The sequence below is a fragment of the Patella vulgata genome, chromosome 2 (genome assembly GCF_932274485.2).
Source record: "Patella vulgata chromosome 2, xgPatVulg1.2, whole genome shotgun sequence".
Lineage (NCBI taxonomy): Eukaryota > Metazoa > Mollusca > Gastropoda > Patellidae > Patella > Patella vulgata.
The window spans coordinates 51,835,622-51,858,285 of record NC_065880.2 but is presented as its reverse complement, the minus strand read 5'-3'; the positions used below and the strand labels follow the sequence as shown (position 1 = coordinate 51,858,285).

The window sequence follows — 22,664 nt, the reverse complement described above, 5'->3', positions numbered from 1 at the left end:
TGTTAAGTGCTCACATAAATTAAATATAGAGGGTGGTAACATATTGAATCAAGTGGCTTGAGTGCAAATAGCAATGATTACGAGAATCTTTGTCAGGAATAAAAGGATAGATTATGGACTGCAAGGAGATCACCCCAGTGGAACTTCAGTATTAGAGAACAAAGTTATATACAGGCTCACTCAGGAATATATCTGTATAATGCAGAAGAATGGAGAGAATAAGTCAGATTGTTGAAGTTTGTTTAGGCTCCTGGATACCATTCAAATCAGTTATTGAAAAGAAAAGTAATTGACTGTATAAATATTTATTGGCGAGTATCATGCACACACACAAATCACAAATAATTGAGCATATCACACAAATAAAAATAAGGATGAAAAACATATAATAGGATGAAAAGGTACATCATAATGCAAATCCATTAAAAGTTTTAATACTGAAAGCTTACCAAAATTATATACATATAGTGTCTAGTTGTAACAATTCAGAATATAATTTAATTTAAATAGGACTGAAAATCTACAAAACCTCTTGAGCTAAAAAAAATCTTTTAATTTAATATACATGTTTGTTGACATTTGACCTCATAGCCATTTTTGTGGTTTTTACTTGTCCACAGACATGATAAAACAGTTGCATGTACAGGTTAAATAAACATATACCTCTCTCTATTATATATTAATTAACTATCTTAACTAATGTCAAAATATACCAAATTAATCTTTAAAAATAAATTACTGGACATCTAGCCCCCTTTTTGGCACATATTATTTTTTCGATTATGTTATCCATAAGTTAATACAACAAATCAATTACATTTCTCTAAAATGTACTAAATTAACATAATCCTCGACAATAAAAATCTATCTTAAATAAAACATAAAAAATGTATGAGCTTTTCTAAACAGTGGATGGAAATGAGAAGACAACTGGAATCTTTTCTTTTCAGTGAAATATCAAAAAAACAAATTTATACAAATATCTTCTTACTGTTATATCTGCTTTAGCAATAGAGCAATCCACACCAAATATATACAAAATAAAACACCATCATCAATATAGATATAAAAGCTCCATGTTCTGTCTCTTAGTATTACTTGTTTCCAGAAATTTACAAATCATAACCATTATTCTTGGTCAAAGTTTTAAAAAGAATGTTATGAACAATAATTTCTAGGTGAGAGAATGTGCATCTCTCACATGTGTGGAACATACCATCCCACACATAGATCATATAACATGTTTTACACTTCAATTATCTAGTTATAACTTGGGACATACACATGTTATCCAGCACATGCTGTATTTTAAGAGAACATTATAAAATGTTATACCAGCTCTTGGTCGATACAAATTGCACCTTGGATTGTAAAAAAAATAGCCAATCCAATTTAATCTTCATTCCAAATATGTCCTAAGTCACAACAAGAGGAAAGAAATATTATTAAATGGGATGTTGTTCTTTCTGGTCCATAGAAATCACCATGATGTAGTCTTACTAACATTAAATCAACCATACACATTTGGTATATCCCCTACTTAATATTTCTTTATAGTTAAACTGGAATCTATAATTTAGTACAATGATCAGGGTCTAAAAAATAAATGTCCTGAATAAAATATTGTTACAAAATATTCTAACCGAGAAAGAAGAACAGTAAATATTACTGCTATTTAATTTCTCAAGATCATTCAATTCATACATGTAGGGGATATACCAATAACAGACTTATCAACATAAATTAATACCTTACATATTTTTTAACACCACAATTTTTAGATTAAATTTCCAGTCATACATTACAGAACTCTCATGAATCTACAATTCTTATCCTCTCATTTACTGGATATAATTATTCATTTTACATAATTCTTCCTATGGCTAAATCTATCTATAACTTATTATAATATTATATTCCCATCATCTTTTATTGAGTTATTTAATAATAGTTCAAAGAATTAAAAACATCTGCCTTTTTTAAAAGAAATAAATGCATTTTAAAAATGGTAATATAGATCATTTTGGCACACACTTGTATAAGTTATTAATGTAAGCACAAAAAAAAAGGTTTATGGCAAACTTCATTAAGTTTAAAAAGGAACTGAGTGTTCAGTTTACAGCATGTTCAGAAGATAGGTTATAAACTGCAATAAATAAGACCACAAAATATATACAAAGACACTCTTCTTAAAAAGGCACCAAATATAGAAAGAACTTGTCTGTAAAAGGCACCAAAGGCTTGTTTACTTCTGAGCATGCTATTTCTGTTCAACACTAGGGACAAACAATATGCACCAGCTGTTTTATCTAATTTCTTCTACAATAGAACCCCAACATCTTACATTTCTCACATAGGTGCTGAGGATGAACTTTACTCTGGTCTGACACATCCAGACCATCAGGCTTTTCCAGTGGTCGCTGAAAGAAGTGTTTTAGTATGATAAATGAAGGTTGTTACTGCTAGTTTTCAAAATGAATACATGTAATCACAAGCTCAGTCATTATGTCAAGTGGTGTGCAGTCAGTGAGAAAGAATAGGGTCACCTGCCTAACCATGTAGGTTCTCTGGGTCCTCTGGTTACCTACCACTGCTAAAGTCTCCTACTCACAAACGAATTATTGAAATAAAAATTGTTCCATGTTAAGTTCCAAAATGACCCAGTTTGTGTTTTTCTCTCTCAGACTAAATACAACTGTGTCATGATGGCAATAAGAAAAGTCATGTCTAGAAGATTCCTTCCATCCATTGATTCTAAGGTCAACATGGGGTAAATGATTAAATTCGACAGGTCAACCTGTGGTAAAATGATCTAAATAAGTGTTTTGATATTAAGTTTTTTCAAGCCACAAGTAAAAATAATATTCAAATATTGTTAGCTTACCTGTTTATTAGGATATACATTGATATGGCATTTAATACACTCTTGACCCATGTTGGCCCAGCTATTTCCCGACATCCACTTTCGTTTACACTTGGGACATTTGTATTCTCCGAAACATCTCTTTTTACCCTGGTATGGAGTGAGACCTTCTCCTTTTGGGCGTGCCTTGGAAGAAGAAAAGATGTTTTAAAAATTTCAAGAAACAAATACAGTTTTTGCATAACTTGTTTATTAACATTTAATCTTCGATTTACATGATAACTTTGTAAATGTTATACTTCTGGGACACTTACTATTCAATTTGAAATTTAAAATATTTTTAATTAATTTTCCATTGCCTTTAAAACCAGATATTTGTTTATGCAAAGGCCAGAAGGCCAGAAAGCTGAGATAGAGAAAAAGAAGGGCATGCAAAAGAATAAGGTAAAAAATATACTGTCGACACTCACTTCATCACATACCTGCGGGCAGTCTTTGATGTAATGACCCTTATTAAAACACAAATGACACAAGTATGTACTAGGTGGTCGTCGGACTGGTTTACGATCTATAGATAATGATAAATCACTAAAATGATCTGCTAAATCCTGAATGCTTCCATACGGGGATGTTGCCTGAACGAAATAGAACAAAAATACACAATTAAGAAAATCTTTTCATTTCAATTACTTTATTAGGTGTTCATGGTGGACTCACCCTGTCTGGCCCTTTCAAAATAAGACTAAATCGCTTTAAACATCCGAAGTCATGGATGCATAATATATAAATGTATTTTGGGCCAAAAGGAATCTCTGTTAACCTAATTAGATCATGTTACAACATTGACAAACCAGTTACTATTCTAGTACTACTTACCAGGCCAATCTGACCTGGATCTGAATGTATGTGCAGCGAAACTAACCATATGTATAATAACCAAACTAAAATTTATCATATTATTTCTAGACACATAAATCGAAATGGAAATCGACATAAAAAAGAAAATTATTCTAGACAATGGCATTTAGTGATTGAACTGAACACAATTCTATGGGATCTTTACTGTTTATTCCTGAGCAACGTTTCCACAAGGATAATCTAATCTAACAAGCAAAATGATAAACACTAGAGAATTCTGGTCCAGGCGTTGCTCAGTAACAGTACAGTATATTGCATTCCATAGAATTGGGCCTGTGTATTTCAATGCTGTGCGTATCTGTAGTTTTTGAATACAGACTTTTATAGATGGATGATTGTAAATCTCGTTTAAGAGATATACTTTAATCTTGCAATTCTTGCTACTTACATAGTCTATAGTACTTTTACTCAATTCTGAATTAAGTAACAACATGATGATAACATGTGCGTAGGCACATAATATCAATTCTTTCAAGCACCCAGCTCGATCGCAATAGCCTAGCTTCGTGTAAAAGTCTAAAACCGTAATATTATTTGCATAAGATTAACAAATATTTAATTTATCTAATAAGCCGGGGGAACTAGGGACGATATGCCGACCGTATAAACATACATGTATATCGCTAGTATAACGCCGTCACTCTGGCAAATTCCTCAGTCTATGATTTGGCATAAGTCAGTGAAAATACAGGAACTAAACCAACAGGAATACTATTTGGTACTATTAAAAGAATGGTCAATTTTAATAGGTCAATTACTTTGGAAATCAAAGATCACATGTGCTATTCTAGAATGTTTCTTGTGTATGTTAACCAAACTAGTTTAACCCTAATGTTTGCAGCAGATGTCTTAAGTCTGGCGTGAAGACGATAATACCAGAAAACCAAGAATCTCAACAAAGACGTACAGTACTGGGTACAACGTTAAAACTGAACTGGTTGGTGCGCATTGCTTTCGGTTCTATTTGGAAGCAAAAATACGGTAATTCAATACCCCACAGACGGCATGATAATATCGTGACCTATATTTTCTCTGATAAATCATAACTTGGTTGTTATGTATACTTTTGGTTTCTAAATAATATCTTTACAAGTATTTTTATGTAACGGTACACGATACAGGAAGAGTGTCAAATTGCAGCATGTACTAACAAAACAAACTTGGTGTAAAATTAGGCCAGTTAATTACACGTAAGCGTATTTATTAGAGTTGTTAATGGTTTCTATTTAACTTCAAATTTTAAAATAAAGTGTATATTTTTAAAATATCAAAACTATAAAAAATGTTGGAATATCTTATTGTTTAGGGCTTATTTTCAAATGAGAAATCAAGCAGTGGATTGTGGAAGAGGGCAGGAAGAGGAAACAATTGATTAAGGAAGTTTTAAAGTGGCTTCTTCATGTGTGTGATAGAGTGCGTATTTAACCATTTAAAAACACGATAGCTTTTTTTACAGTTTTGATTTTGTCACTGTTTTTAATGTTAGTTAGCCCTCGATTGCTATTTTTAAGGATTACAATAGTTGATAACATTAACGTGGACGTTTATTGTATTGTACTTTGTACGTATGCTTTACCATACTCGTGTATATACCATGCAGTTGTGTAATAAAGAAATATTATTATTATTATGCCTTTAAAAAAAATGACCTAATATCACACCGTCTTAATTAGACCGGTGGCTGCAAAAAAGTTGAGCGTTTCTATTTACAATATTAGGAATATTAAGTTTAAAACACCCACATTCTGAAAACATCGAGTTTGCAATAAAACAGTATTTTGGTAATAAAATAACAGGGCACGAGAATATCAAGCTTTGGTTCATAGATTCCTTTCCTTAAGAATATTATATAAAAACAATAAAAAGAAAAAATATTTGATTTTTACTTACCTAATTTATAAACCATGTTTCATTATTTCGTGATTAAGAAATAATTGGGATAGTCTATAGCCATTATATAATTATGTGAATGATTGCGTTTAACTTCAAAAGTCCAATTCGGATGACGTGGATAGCCAATGTACCGTACGTATGAATGCTGGTTTCAGTATAAGAATGTCCCAGATAACAAAGTTTACTTTTTAAGTTTTACTACAAATTGATAATTCCCTTTCTTTAACAACTGTATGAAATCTTACCGTATTTATTCCACCAGGAACGGGACTGGACCATGGATCGTGGGTAAAGATACTTTGGCTATGAGTTTTAAGTAGATTATTAACAGTAGTTACTGATGTAATGGGTGGATTACTGGGGTTACTCCAAGGATCTGTATATAAACTTTGTCCGTTCGGTACAGCATTCTGTTGATCTGCTAAAGTCAAAAACACCCAATTTAAAAGTTGAGCTGGTTGCATCACAGAAGCACTCGTATCTATAGTAGAAAGGGAAGCCATAATTCGAAAGAAGTTCCTAGCACCACTGGAAAAGTTGTTGGTCTGACCTCGAAACGTCAAGTAGGCCTTTTTGTGCTAAGAGGCATCGGTAGATGCCAATCAAATTTCGGCAAGAAAGTAGCTCCGCCTCCAACACTCTTCTTGATTGATGAAAAAGCATTCCTGGTATACACAACAGCGGAATCATGTTACTCATCATCAATGATATCCCACAACGACTAACAATGTGTATAAAAGGCAGCTAATTAATGAATAAACATCCGTATATATACATAAATCAAACACTTTCTTCGTACCGCCTACAACATTATTTTACTATACATTGTAATACACTTGGTTACATAACACACGTGTAATGTCTAATATCTTTAGTTCATCCTTTGATGACAATAACCGTATTCAGTTTAATTTTCAGGTTAAAGGTGAATGGATATACAATGTGCAGTTGGGTTTATTATATGCTAACCATTTTAACAAGGAAGTTGTCCATTATTTTTGATCAATAACGGAAACAAATTTACAATTTAGGGCATAATAATATATCGTATGCAGAATCTATATCATTTTCACAAAGACGAGCGTTGCGTTCTTATTCTGTCATCACGTGATAATTTGATAAAGAAAGCGCGGGAAATGGAAATAGAATTTGGATAACTAAATCGTAGGCTTGAATAATCTTGCTCCGATATTTGGGATTGTATACATTGCACTACAATGGGACTGGATAACGAAGGGATATTCAAATTAACACATCAATTTTAACCATAAAGTGAGTTAGACACTGGGTTCCATGTTCGATCATCACGCTAGCCGTTCGTATATGCTTTAATAAGACAACTTGTCTCTGTATTGGGTTCCTGTACATAGGACTATGCAAGGTAAATCATAATCATATTGTTAAGTATAAATCGTGTTAGAAAAAAAATATATTTATCAATAAAATTTTGAGCCCAGTTGAAGAATAAACCCAATAACCCCCCGCCGGTACAGTTCCTGGACAACGACATAAAAATTACACTAAACAGAATTTTCGACGGTATACATACATGTAAAGTGAAAAAAAGCAATGGTTTCTGTAGTAATAATGGTGTAAACTTTTCTTTAAACACGAGCACAACATAATCAAATACCGCTAATTGGCTTTTATTTTTTTTAAAATGTTCGTTCTTTATATTATTGATATTACTATAATTAAGGTGTTAGGACTGTTATGACTGTAATATCTATCTACCACGAAGATTAAGTATATGATTACAAATTAATGAAGAAACTATAGAAACCCACCTGTTACACCCAGATTCTACTTTTGTTTTATTACTAATTAACATAAGTGAAGTAGTAAAAACAATAATAACAAATTTACGACTTTGCTGTAAACTGTTTAGATTTAAGCTTGGAATTTAATTTTCGACTGGATAAAATTTTTATTTATTTAAGTCTCAAACCTGAGTTATGGGGCGTCAGCAGTTGACGTCGGCAAGCGCTATTGATTTACTCAAAATAATATGTATAATCATAGAACTAGAATATTTATAATGTACTAGGTCCATAGCTGCTATGTAGTTATGTAATTTGTAAATAAAATATTTTGTATATTGCCGATTGCATGTATCATAACTGATTTGTATATCATGGATAGTTGTATTTTTTGTGATTTGTAAATAAAGCGGACGTAAACCACTACATTAAGTGGTAGTAGTAATGATCGTTGAATCTATGCATCGCGATTTATCTTCTCACCATTCGCGTATTGAATCGCGAGATGCTTCTCATGATTCGCTTCCTGACGCTCTTAATTATCCATGTTACACATTATCAATAGCAACACAAACTCTCTTAAACTGTTTTGGTCCATATTTTGACCCACATCAATATCGTGATATAAAATTGTTATATTTCTTCGACATAACATGACTAAAAGTATCAATTATTCATTTATCTTAATGTTTTCTTGATAAATATTGAGCTGGTTATGAATCGTGATACGAATCGTATGGTAACACCCGAATCGCAATACTTAGTGCAGCTCATCACCTTGGTAGAAATTATTTGTGGAGACTGGATTCCACTATAAAATAGTTAGATCACAAGCAGTTGGGGGGGGGGGGGAGAATATTTGGTTTTTCTCCTCAAGGAAAATTTTGAGAATTTTTTAGTGTTTAGTTTGGTTTCATAAAATATCTTGTTCGTATATTTTTTCACTGAATGGTGCAACTGCAAACGCAAAGTAAAAGTGTATCAATTCATAATGTCTTGTATATAAAAAATAAATTTTCCAGGATAATAAAAATGCAGCAATAACCTGCAAATTAAATTATATTAATACCGGTAGTAACTGGAAACTTCAACAATTCGAAGTACAGAGAGAAGTCACTGTGCACGTGTATGTGCAATAGACAGACATGGACATATGGAAATGAAATGGGTTTAACCATCTACTTTTCTGCACCGGACATATGGACAGTGGAATTCTACCATCTAGTACTGGGTATTTCCACAAAAAAACACAAAAAAACAATGAGATTTACAATTAATAAAAGTTTATGTATCCAAAGAGGTAGAATGGGTCGGTACTGGTGTGGCATTTTAACTGCTTTAACATTTTTCCATTTAAATTCTAGACATACATAATATACAATGCAGTACTCAATAGTATTAATTAGACCTAAATATAATAAGTAAGGATAAACTGCCAGGCAATGGAACATACACTTATCTAAATCATTGGGTCAGTCCACTGACATCCCATATTATACTTTTGTAGATCAACTGCTAAAAAAAATATTTTGATTGGCCTCTAGTTCTTTCTAACTTACTATTGGTTTAAACAATATTTATTCATAAAATATCCTATAATACATTACAGTTTTAAAGATATGATACAAAAACAAGCTAAAAGCTTATATAAATTTGCTTCATATATGGTTATGTTACTTACTTGTGATATTTCAAGAACATAATAAGGTACATGTTTGAAGACCACGAAAGTTAAATTCAACAATATAAATTAATAAAGATAAATAAATGAGTAACAGGCCGTTCTAACCACCATGCCAACTAACTAAATTACATTAGATATACAGTTAATGTTAAAGAATAATTATTAATTATTTATTTATTTATTTAAACTTATTATTATATAAAGTATGTACTGGGCAAGGGTCCTGCTAATCACTGACAAGAACCGACAAAGCACTTGTTGGTTCTTGTCAGTGATTAGAAAGACTGTGTTTGTCAATATTTCAATCCATAATTCTATCAGTTTTTATGAAATCATTCAAATTTTGGATATGATGTGTAGAATATGCATATCTATAAAATCTTTCCTTGTTGGTCATTGTTTGCAATACTTATTGGTTGATATTTACAAAAGAAACGCGTCTTGTTGGTGATTAGCAGGCTGTGTTAATCCGATAACTTCAGCTGTACAAGATATAAATCATTGAAAATCAATAAGATTCTTCATCTCATTAAAATCAACACTGTGTATTTCAAGTCAGTCAGATCAGATAATAACTTTTTCCTCTTGAGCATTTATAAGATTTCTCAAATTGAGCATGGGCCATAATTCTGACAGCAATTATTCATAAATTGTTGGAAATCTATAAACAGTATACACTGCCAGATAATGTGATGACAATACAACTTTATTTCATATAATTTTAAAACAGAGATCATTGCTACGATTGATGCGTAATGAAGGGTTCAACAATCAGAACTGACCAACGCAAAAGGAAAACACCAGTTATCCCTCTGTATAACTGACTTACCTAGTGATTTCACACAGTCTCACACAACAACTTTTGGTCTTCGAAGGAATTATTAGTAAGCAGAAATTCGCCCATGTATCTGTTATCACTCGTCTCTTCAGTCAGTTATATAGAGGGATAACTCGTGTTTTCCTTTTGCATTTGTCACTTCTGATTGTTGAAACCTGCACTATCCATCTATCGTAGCAATGATCTCTGTGTTACAATTATATTTGGTCTGAGGGCTCACACTGGCTTTCAATTTTTTTCCGCCAAAATGGATGATAATTTTTATATAAAAAAATGTTCATATTTTTTTTCCGCCAACTGGAAATTTTATCTGCCAAAAATGTGTGATAAAAAAGACAACATCCAACGAATTTATGTCTCAGCTAGGCTTATTAACATTCTAAAACAATTGCGGATATATACAATACAATATACAACAACTTTGGATTTAAGAAGATCTTTTTTGGGGGGGGGGGGGAGGGGGTGAATTTAGTCTATTTGAACACCGTACTGCACAATATATTTTCAGTAAATTTATATGTTGCGTGTACAATAGGCCTATAGTTATTTCCAGGTACCGTAAAGGTATCAGAATCTGAATCCCTGATAGAACGATTTAAATTTAGGTTTTATTTGTAAGAGATGTTTACAATTATACCCGTCGTTCACCTTTAGAGCATTTTTGCGACGGTAATAAGATAAGATAAGATAAGATAAGATAAGATAAGAATCGTCGCTATTCAACTCTTTCTTACGTTTTCGACCAGGTTATGATATAATTTGAACTAATGATATCCGATCGGCATGCTTGTATATGCCGTATATGAATATATGAAGCCACAGTTCAACTATCAAAATATTTAATTCTCTTCGAAAGGATCTGTCGGCCATTTCGATTACATGTATTACCATTTTTTTTAAGACGAAACGAAACATTAAATAATAACCACTTGGTTTAATCAGTAGGAGTAAATAATGACGTGCGATAGACTTTATATACATCATGGCAATTATCAATCAACTAATCATTAATCCAAGACAACTGATTAGTATTAGTCATTGACGCGCAATCCGGATTATCAGCCAGTTGATTAATTTATAGTATTCAGCCACGTGATTGACATTCAATCAATTAATGGTTAATCCAGCTAGGATTAGTATTAGTATTAGTCATTGACGCGCAATCCGGATTATCAGCCAGTTGATTAATTTATAGTATTCAGCCACGTGATTGACACTCAATCAATTAATGGTTAATCCAGCTAGTATTAGTATTAGTCATTGACGCGCAATCCGGATTATCAGCCAGTTGATTAATTTATAGTATTCAGCCACGTGATTGACACTCAATCAATTAATGGTTAATCCAGCTAGGATAAATACGATTAGAATTTTAAGATTTTTTTCCGTCAGTTCTCAAAAAGAATCGCCAGTACAGCAAAACATTATCGCCAAAATTATCGCCAAAATCAAATTTTAAAGTTACAATTTCATATTTTCTAAGAAAGTCAAAACATAATTATTTCTATGTCTTTTGCTCAATAGGTTGTCAACTCACTATTATACGATCATAGGTTATCTTTCGCACACTTAAAAATCTTCACACCGGAAATAATAACACAATTACCTCCCTTGTTTTCCTATTCCCCACCATGGAATAGCTATCTTCAAACGTTTGAATTTGAAGTTGAAAATGATATTTTTGCCAATTTCTCAACTGGCAATAGTGAATTATAGGATTAATAGGATTATTCTTTAACAAGGTAGGACTGTTTATAGATACCATCTATTTTACGGGCATTATTTTAATACATTTTAAAAATATAACATAAAAATATGAAATTGGAACTTTAATCGCCACTTTCATATTTTTATCGCAAATTGCGACTTTGGCGACCGACAGTGTGAGCCCTGTTGGAATGTGTTAAACTAGTTCTATCCGATATGTGATAATGACTGACACCAATATTGTCCTTTAAATTCCATCAGAATCGGATAAAAATTGTGACCTCTAGAGGGTCCATAGTCTAAAAACACCATTTTTCATATAATCAGGAGCCATCATCCCGGAAGTAACCAATACATGCCAAGGAACCGTGATCTTTGGGATATAAACCTATAAAGTTTTGTCCAAATCAGATGAAGATTGTGACCTGTAGATTGTCCACAAACAAAATGTGAACGGATGGACAGGGGCGATAACAATATACCTCCACATGAAAATATGGGCGTATAAAAATGTTGTGGAATATTTTCGTTTGTCAGTTGATGAAATCATTTAGATTAATTACAAGGCACTAAACACTGATTAAGAGTAACAACTAATTAATAATTATCAGACATCATTAGAATTGGTTTAGCTTCTAGTTCTTTCTGTAGTTAACCTTTATTATACAAAACATGATGAATTTAGCTGTTCATGATATCATGAACATAATCACTGTGTATAAATCGGACGATAAGCCTCTATAGAGTGTTCACTTCAAAGTGATCATGGGTCATAACTCTGACAGTAATAATAATAAAATCAATAGGATTCTTCACCTTATACACTGTGTATAAATTTAAAGTCAATCACATGATAACTGTAGGCTACAGAACGTCCACAATATTTTTCAAAGTATCAATTTTAGGGTAATCATTCAAAATCAATAAGATTCTTCATCTGATGACCTTAAATGTTGTGTATATTTTAAAGTTAATTGGATGATAGGTTTAGTTTCTTGGACATCCATAATATTTTTCAAAGTATCAAAGACCATCACCCTGGCAGTAATTATCAGAAATCATTGAAAATCAACAGGACTTTTTTGTCTCATTACCTAATATGCTGTATATAAACTTAAAGTCAATTGGATATTAACTTTAGCCTTGAGACCACCCACAACCTACTGTGCACGAGTGGGCGTATAAAAAGGAAGTTTAACATCAAACAGAATGTAATAACGAATTGAGATAGAATATAACACTTCTTAGTCCATGGAGGTAATTTTCATCTTGGCTGTTTGAAGAAAAGACGTGGGCAAAATCAATCATACGAACATCAGCAATAACAGGGTGATCTTGTGGTCTTTTGTTTATTTTGTTCTCACTTTCATATGACATAAGTTGTGGAGTTTCAATGGAATTAACTGAAGATTCATAGACTAATAACAATGAGGTTGAAAAGAAAGAAAATGTTCGCTGTGACACAAACCACTGTTCTATGTCTTTTAACTTTGACAGTATTACTTGTATGGCATTTTTCTGAATATCTTTGCCTTGTCTGAAAAATCTTTCAAACCCTGAAATGAGCACAAATTATAATAAATTGATGATATTCATCAATATTAAGGATCTGTCGCCTTAAAAGCCTTTAATCTATACATTTTGAGGTAATTCAATTTCTTTTGCATGTTACTCAAATTTTTCTGATTATATGAATGTCAATTTTGGCGAATAAATTGCCCAGTTAGTCATATACTAACAAAAACACTCCTGTTCACTGACATTTATATGGCGATATTGTAATATGTCACATTGCCAAACTTATGAATTTGACACTTTAGGAGTAATGAGGAGATTGTTATGTCTATATGGCCCATTAACAAAAACATATTCAATAATGAATATATACATAAATTATGACAAATTCTTTTTACCTATGTGAACTCCTCATATAGACCGTTGATTGTCAGGCCATTAGTTGCAAAGTCAACTGTGCTTATTCTAAAATCATTATAAACAAATCCTACAGAGCAAGTTTTAAATAATCTATTATGTACTCTGCACTAAGCCCTACAAATGTGCCGCAAAAAATAATTCTGCAAATCACTTTGAAATTTACCATCTTAAGATTTTGACATTCAGTAGGGTTCTTCCTTATGCCCCGATGAACAATCCCACAAAGTTTTTAAAATTCCATTAAGAACCAGTTTTCCTGTATCACATTTACAGTATTTCATAAATTTGAAAATATTACCAGTGAATAACATTGTAATATACAATAAAATCACTTGGAATTTCAGTGGGGTTCTTCCTCCATAGTTTTAAACATTCCATTGCTTAACTATATTTATTCTATAACTACATACAAATACAAGCAAATATCATTGAATACAGCCATTGAATAACCTATGGTTGTATTCAATGTCTTGGACACATACTACCTTTGTCAAGAATGACGTCACTTTCAGAATTATGTCAAACTGTAATGACGTCACCACTAGGCAACCACAATTTTTGTAAAAAAAAGAAAGAAAAAAAGGCGGAACCTATGATGAATTTTAACATTATTGGTGATGGTTTTTTTTAGTACAGTGTATTTTGAGATTTACATGTAGTTGTAGAATAAAAATAGAACTCAATGACCATTGAATACCGCTCCAGTTATTAAATGGTTCAAGAGAGTGTATCCCTGCGCAAGTATTCCATGAAATATACAATAAAATCACTTTGAATTTCAGTGGGGTTCTTCCTCCATAGTTTTAAACATTCCATAGCTTAACTATATTTCTCTCTCTCTAATTTATAAAATATTTATATGGTACTTACCATGACTTAAAATAGTTTCTTCTGTTAAACTATAACAATAGTAGTTATTTAATACTTCAAATGAATCACTTTCCTGGTTATAGACCTATAAAATAAACCATGGAGCTTAAACACAATTCAACTCTATAACCTAGTGTTGTTATCAGTTATCACCCACTGCAGAGTTTTGGTGATTGCAGGGAAAACCCATTCATTGTATGCCCCTAAGATTTAGGTATAGGGCCTGGTACTCAGAAATGCGAGAAAGGCAGACAGTGGCAGCGCCAAGAAGGGGCATTTGCCCTCCCATAAATCTGGTCTGTCCTCTGTTTACACCCCCCCCCAATAATTGAAAAAAAACAACCCAGCGGCTGCCAGGCAGGATACGCCCACATTTTGCAAGAGATGGATAGAGAACAAGCTAAAAACAAAAACAATTTTTTGTACAATCAGGGGCAATAATCCAGAAAGTTATGGTATGAAATGTGCAAATATCAAAAGGGACTGAGATCTTTGGGATATAAAGATATGTTTTAAGTTTCATCAGAATTGGATAAAAATTGTGACCTCTAGAGGGTCCACAACCTTCGTATTGCATACTCTTACACAATTTGCGTACAAAGAGCGGCCATTTTGTCGGGCAGTTTCAATTCGATTTTCCCGAAATTCGAATTCAACCTTCATTATGGTGGAATGGTGAAATATCTAAACGATTTTTAAAATCGGAAAAAAAATTGTGACCTCTAGAGAATCTGCAAGATAAAACAATCAGGAGCCATTATCCAGGAAGTTACGTTTGGATACTATATACCGGAAAACACCAAAAAACACTGGAAAACTACCGGAAAACACCATTTATACTGAATACCGGAAAACACCAGAAAAACACTAAATACCGGAAAACACCCTAAATAGGTAATCCGGAGAAGGGCTATACTATAAACCGAAAACTAACCCTAACCCTAACCCAGGCAGACAGAGGACCAGAAAAACAATTGGGGGGGGGGGGGGGCGGACCCACCCGGACCCACCCACGTCCACAAGCTTGATATACCAGATGCTATACACTATTTGCATACGAGGGGCGGCGATTTTGTCCGGCAGTTTTGGCTCGACTTTCACAAAATTCAAACTCAATAAACATTACGGTGTAACAATGATATATTCGAAGGTTTTTTTAAATCGGATAATAATTGTGACCTCTAGAGGGACAAGCTAAAAACATGATTTTTTTATACACTCGGGGGCCATAATTCAAGAAGTTACTATCCGATATGCCCGAATATCGAAAGGAACCAAGAACTATGGGTAATAAACATGAATTTCTAGTTTCATCAAAATCAGATCAAAATTATGACCTCTAGAGTACGAGAGGCGTCCATTTTGTCTGTCAGTTTTGGTCTGATTTTTACGAAATTCAAACTCAACCACAATCCGATATGCGCGAATATCGAAATGAACCGAGATCTTTGGGTTATAAACTTACATTTTAAGTTTCAACAAAATCAGATAAAAATTGTGACCTCTATAGGGTCCACATGCTAAAAACGTGCTTTTTCGTACAATCAGGGGCCATAATCCATGAAGTTTCGGTCCGATAAATGCCAATATAGAAAGCAACCGAAATCTTTTGGAGATAAACCTGTATTTCAAGTTTCGTCAAAATCGGATAAGAATTGTGACCTGTAGAGTGTCCACAAACAATTCTAGACGGACGGATGTCCGGACAGACAGAGCGATGACAATATACGTCCACATGAAAATGTGGGCGTATAAAAAAATATTTGTGATATGTTTCGGTAATCAATACCTTCTACAGTGATCAATCCCACATTCCCACTCAGTCATAAACTTGCATGTTGTAGAGTCAGAGTGATTTCTTACCGAACCCATCCTGCTGTAAACCTACTAGAAACAATAACACATGAACCATTTGAGAAGTGCTTTTTTACGATTCTCAAAGTTTTGGGGTATAGGTTCAACATGGCAAGAATATTCATTCTCTATGATTCACTCACTCCGTTCTTTGACACCTTCTTCTCAGTTCGAATAAGCTAGTGATTTGGCGACCGACAGTTTCTGGTCAGCTCTATTTATCTCGACGACCAGTGTCTGAAATACTGCCAGGCTGCATTACCGGCACTCTATTTCTTAAAATATTATGGCAAAAATATTCATTCGATTCACTCACTCCGTTCATTTGACACGTTCCTCTCTGGTGAGATAAACTAGTGATTTGGTGACTCATGGTATCTGGTGAGCTTTATTTATCTCCACGATCAGTGTTTGAAATACTGCCAGACTGCATTTCCAGCAGTCTGTTTTTTAAATATTTCTAGGGGAGGCCCACAATACCCCTAATTGAAACTTGCGCATTTGTCCCCCTTAACCTTGGACTTTGCCCCAGCTTTGCCCCTCCAACAAACTTTTAAATGTTTCTTATTATTCAAATCAAGTAGTGCAGTTTGTACAACAAAGCTATTAGCGATAATTTTATGAAATATAATTCAATTACACACTTTGAATGGATGTCCTTATGAAATGGATGCCTGGGGCTGTCACCCCCTCGCCACTGTCTATCCCAGTGGTTCCAAAACCTTTTTGAGCTTATACCCTAATGAACAATCCACTGAGTTTTGATAATTGTACCAAGAACTTTCTCCTCTATCATGTTCACAAGATTTCATAAATCTGAATATGAATTGGGAGATAATTCTAAAATTTGTGATAGAAAAATTTTCAAATTTGATAGGGTTCTTTCTTATAGCCAAATATGCAATCTAACGAATATTGAAAATATTTCAACAAGAACTGTAGTGTGTAGTAAATCATTCACATTAAAATATGAAGAATCTGAGAATTGCAAATCATCCTGGACTGGAGGTGGTACCGGTAGTGAACAGGTGCAAGAATTACACATCTATCTTTAAAATGCATAATCTGTCATAATATTATCAGTAAACCCAAGGAGGGGGGGGGGGGGAGAGGATAAAATGACAAATATCAGACATACTCTCATTCCAGCAAATCTAAAGCCAACTTTTTGTGCTGGAGGAAATTTACTTTTCTCTTGATTAATTTTAGCTTCTGTGGCTTCCGGATCCCAGGAAATGGCACCAATCTTTACATCCATCACTGATGGTTTTCGAAAACTGGAGGTAATATTCTCTAATTTTAAATAAGTAACTGAAATATAATAATAGCAAACTGTATGATGGCTTCCTCACACATAGTCAAAACAGCTAAGTTAGTCATTTACACCATAGTTTACTGAACTTATTTTGATCCGTTAAAAGCCAAGAAGCATTTTTCTCGGTAATTAATGTTCCAATTTAGTGAGTAATGTATTTTAACATCCACAAGGAAATCGGCATCATGTAAAGCAACTGGATTGTGAATATTTAAAGATACATTGTCACGAAAATAATCATCAGGTGGTTATTTCCAGTAAAGATATGGCAAATTTGGTATATATCAGGGACCTTACAGATTTTTGTCATAAATTTATATTTTATGAAAGTTTCTCGTGGAATTTTATGGCGTATGCCCATCTTCATTAGCCCAATCAGAGCAGAACTGTAGGATCTTAAACCCAAATTTTATTTAATTTAATTTCATATACATATACCATCATAACATTAACTGAACATCGTCAAATAGAAAATGAAAGAGTGTAAAAGCTGGGGGTAATAAAATACCTGGATGATTTTCTCATTCAAAACCAGAGAAATAGTGAAATTTTGTATTCTTTTTATGATATTTTTCCAATTTATGATAATTAAATATGAGAAATGACAAAATTTTATGAAAATATAAATGTATTTATATTGTACGGTCCCTAATATGGAAAATATAGACACCCAATCTTACTAGAAAAAATAATGGATTAGTCAAAAAATACCCAAGGGCCAAGAACTGGGCAAAAATGTACTACTAACTGGCAACCTAACTTTTGTTTGCCAGCTAGTTATGTGCTAGCTTGACTAAGGGAGCGGTTGTTATTTCTTGATCAAATGGTTAGGCGGAATTTGGGAACACTGAGGGGTGTCAACATACAATTAAACGGCGGAAAAAGAAGTTGACAGAAAAAAATTAAGAATTTACTTAGGCCTCAATATGTATGATAAATGGACAGTAAGTAATGAAAAATACATTCTGAAAAATTAATGAGCAAAACAAACAATACGTAAGTTTACCTCTTTTCAAATTATAATGTTTAAATCTTGACATTCAAAATGTAATTTTACTCACAACTATTATAAACATGGCTGCCATAAAATTGAGGTAAGTGTGGTCGTAATGCTAAAAGGTCTTTTTCTTTTGTTTTTTCATCAAAGACTTTTTCATAGAATCCAATTTCCCTTGGTCCCCTTGGTGGGGCTTGTGTCAGCTTCAAAACATATCCATTTCCAATATCCAACATTTCTAGAACAAGTAAAGGGTTAATATGATCAGAAATTTATGCTTTAGTTGTATTCTAGAAACATTACTGGGCTACACAATCAAAAATCATTAATAGGCCTCATCTGAATCCAGCCATATTTATTTACTTGCAAGATGTTTGGTGTTAAGAATGGTAGTATTTGCCATCTTGTGAGTTTAGGATTATAGGTTCTGATCATATGCAAAGGGTCATGGTGTAGCATCAGGATTTTGAAGACACAGATTTGTTACAGCTTAACGTTGTCCACTCTTCTGCGTCTGTGTTGATGCTGGTATTTAATATGAATTAAAATACAGATGTGATGTCATTCTTTGATGTTGGTGTACCATTATTTTAAATAATGGTATGGGCAATGTGCCAAATGTATATCATTGAAATGCATGTGTGGGATAGTGTCTGTATTTTAAAGGACACATAAGATGGACAAAAAAACTTTTTGGCACGTATATAGCCAATGGTTACTATTTCCACTTTACAGCAAGTTCACACCAATCTGATTAAAATTAATTCAGCTATCTTCACTCAAAGTAGCAAAAAGAGACCTCCCGTAAAAACGACTTTGCCAATTATCGAAAAAACTCTTAATCCCCTCAGACGACAGTGACCAAATGCATATTCAAAATTTTTATTCCTGAATTACCTATATCAGCCGACGTGTGAAGTCATTAACGCCTAACCGATTCCTTAATCCCCTAATTAAATAAAACAATTGACTATTGAATAATTTGTTTTGTAATTTATTTTAAGATCCAATTTAGAATTTGTTTTATAATGTCCTGCCCTCTCTTCTCGCATAAAGCAAGCGGATTCTTTTTCCCCCACAGGTTTTTTTCTATCCGCACTGATGATGATTGGCACTGATGATGCCAAACATCGGCCAGCTGGACCTCCTGTTTTAACTTGTCTTTTTATTATGACAAAGGGAGAAGATGATTCGCCCTCTCTTCTAATGACAGCGATTTTATAATTGTGTTTTAAAGTGACTTTTTGATATACAAGGATTTTTTTTTTAGTTTTGTGTTTTTACTAATTTTAAGGTGACTATTAATATACACAGAGCTTTTTATTTTGTGTTTTTACCAATTTTCAACCCATTATGTGTAAATAATTTAAAGTGACTTTTTGATAGAGTCCCTCTACTATCGTTTACAGTCCAAACGATTCAAGATACATTTCCGTCAGAAGACTATTACAAGTGGTTCTAATTTCCTTGAGTAAAAGAGTACAGGAGTGAAAAGATGTGGTCATGCAAAATGTATCATAAAAGTCAAACATGATAGAAACACAATTTATAAATGATTATCCATTATCAGAGTAGCCAACAGCTAAAATGTCTACCTGTCATAATCGAGTGGCAAAGTTCAAGCCTCGTTCAATGGAAAGGTTTCTGTGCAGGTCACATGTTTGATTTGCGTGTGTTTGTGCCACAACCTCTGATAGGATGTTACTGTTCACATGTCTGCGGTAAAGGGGGGTAACGTAGCTATAAGTTTGGGAATTGCAAAGCAGTTCTAGATGTTGTAAAACTTGTGGTCATTGCTTCAGGAACAAGTATCAATATATTACTTAATGTCTTGCTCTCGACCGTCGAGGAGGGAATTTTGTTTTTGTGTCCAAGTTTAGTTTATTGATGTCCATATTTTATGTTGTTGTGTTGTATAAAATTTTGGACAATGCATGCAATATCCACCTCATTTCAGTGGCAATTCTGTTGACTGCAAGAGTGTGATTCCATCATATATGATACTTATGATTGTAATGACATCATAAGCTATTTGGGGCACTTAGCCAAAAAAAGTGACATCTTAAAAATTAAATTGATGAATTGTGTATGAAATACATTCTCTCCACCTGTTTTATTTGATGGTCCGGCATTTCCAGTATGACAACCAGCTACCTGAGTTGACAATGGTTCAGCTACAATACCTGCCTTTTTGAAATCATTTTCAAGTCCATCTTCCATGATTGCCTAAAATAAAAACATCTATAATTATAAACAAGAAGACTTAAGTCACCAAAATCCAGCGACATTGCAATTTTGGAAGGTACGGGCAGGGCAATTGCTATTATAAGGCTATATAGGTTGGTTTGTTTTATAAATATTAAAAAAAAACAAAAAAAACAAGCCAACAGTGAGGCTGATGTCCCCCGCTGAAATCCCAAAATAAATAGTTGACACATATTAATGAATTGCACATTTATTTTTTTTGAATGTATCAAGCAATCAAACTGATTATCAACTATACACTAAGTTTCGTCACTCTCTATCAGATAGAATCAAAGTTACCTTGTCCCAAAGCATCGACCAATAAAATTGCTTAGCTCTGCTTAGCTTTAGCTCGAAATGTTAATCATCAAGTTTGAACATTCTACCTCAATTAGAAGGTGAGTTATTGTGTTCCAAAGTCTCAACCAATCAAATTGCTTTGCACTCTGCTGACCCAGACAAGAAAATGTTCATTATCGAACTTAGTCAAAGTAATGATATAATAAAACTATACACCAAGTTTCATCACTCTCACTTAATTACAACTAAAGTTATCCTGTCCCAAAGCATCAACCAATCAAATTGCTTATCTCTGCTTAGACAAGCAGAAAATGCTCATTTTCGAACTCCAAAAAAGTGTGACAGACAGACGGACAAACCCATTTTAATAGTCCCCTGCTGTCTTCAAAAGGCGGGGGGATAAAAAGAGCTATGTTTACGGAATACTACCTATACATATAAAAATATCATAAAAATGTGTTGTTTTATTCAAACATACAGGTTGTTATGGGTAATTAATATTGTTTTGTTAAGTCCATGGACCTGGCACATCTACTATCTAGTTTTGGTACAGTAATTGAATAAATAACAATTATCAATCATTGTTTGAAAGACAAATACAGATAATTTTTAGTCAAATTATCTCAGATTGATTCCGGTTAGGTATTGTTAGATATAACTACATACAAAACCCCGAGTCACAACGTCCATCGGTTACAAAATTAACCCTACTCTTTCACTACAGTTAAACAGTAAAGTAACATTAGTTAACAGACAAGAGTGTGTAAATAATTATTTCTAATCTAACGATTCATTTACTTATCTACATTCCTCTTATAATCTAAAGGTTACCATACACAATACTTACAGAACATTAGAAATTAACTAGTGTTTTGAGTAATGGTATGGCTGACTAAAGAAAAGGAAGCACTTCTAGCAGTGCAGTGCAAGTAAGCGAGCAAAAATACTACGCCATGTTTAAAGTCATGTGATTTTCACGTGATATTTTAGTAGTAGTCTTGATAATCCAGGCGTATATCAAAATGTTTCCAGAACAAGGCTGTGGCTGGCCAGTGACCGGATTTTCATATGAAAAATAAAATCTTCAGAATTTTGCTCCATATAATCCGGTTTTCAAGTATCTCAAACAATCCATACATTTTCAATCGCCATTGTTAATAGTTAAATATTATTTCAGGCTTCGGTCAATCAGATTTTTCGGGCAGACGAGTAGCCTACAGTGACTGATTATTGAAAATGAAAGAATAAATTAAAATATCTTGCCTTCTATTTTCTAATTCAAATTGGCAAAATAATATGCCGTAATCCGACGACCTTTATATACCTGCCAATAATAAAACAGAATACGGCGAGACGGGCGAGTACTAAATTGAAGATATGAATTAAAACATTTCTCCTTTACGATTAGATTAACAGCTTTATTTTAGTTATTAATTTCTTTTTAAACATTACTCGGCATTACCCATCGCCCCCCCCCCCTCCTCCC

General features: G+C 33.2%; 2 protein-coding genes across 2 annotated transcripts; both read right to left on the bottom strand.

Moving 5' to 3' along the window:
- Window positions 1-289: 289 nt before the first annotated feature.
- LOC126810714 (zinc finger CCHC domain-containing protein 24) lies at window positions 290-6,257 on the bottom strand. The gene is made up of 4 exons (XM_050535921.2): window positions 5,920-6,257; window positions 3,334-3,498; window positions 2,885-3,049; window positions 290-2,420 (listed from the first exon to the last, which is right to left on the bottom strand). Exons 1-4 carry the CDS (start codon window positions 6,175-6,177, stop codon window positions 2,310-2,312), a joined length of 699 nt encoding a protein of 232 aa, XP_050391878.1. The 5' UTR covers window positions 6,178-6,257; the 3' UTR covers window positions 290-2,309.
- Window positions 6,258-8,700: 2,443 nt separating this feature from the next.
- On the bottom strand, window positions 8,701-22,141 carry LOC126809695 (inositol polyphosphate multikinase). The gene is made up of 6 exons (XM_050534422.2): window positions 22,026-22,141; window positions 20,743-20,860; window positions 18,699-18,872; window positions 17,461-17,633; window positions 14,469-14,553; window positions 8,701-13,219 (listed from the first exon to the last, which is right to left on the bottom strand). The coding sequence occupies exons 2-6, from the start codon at window positions 20,852-20,854 to the stop codon at window positions 12,864-12,866; spliced, it is 900 nt and encodes a 299-aa protein (XP_050390379.1). The 5' UTR covers window positions 20,855-20,860; window positions 22,026-22,141; the 3' UTR covers window positions 8,701-12,863.
- Between the last annotated feature and the right edge of the window lie 523 nt (window positions 22,142-22,664).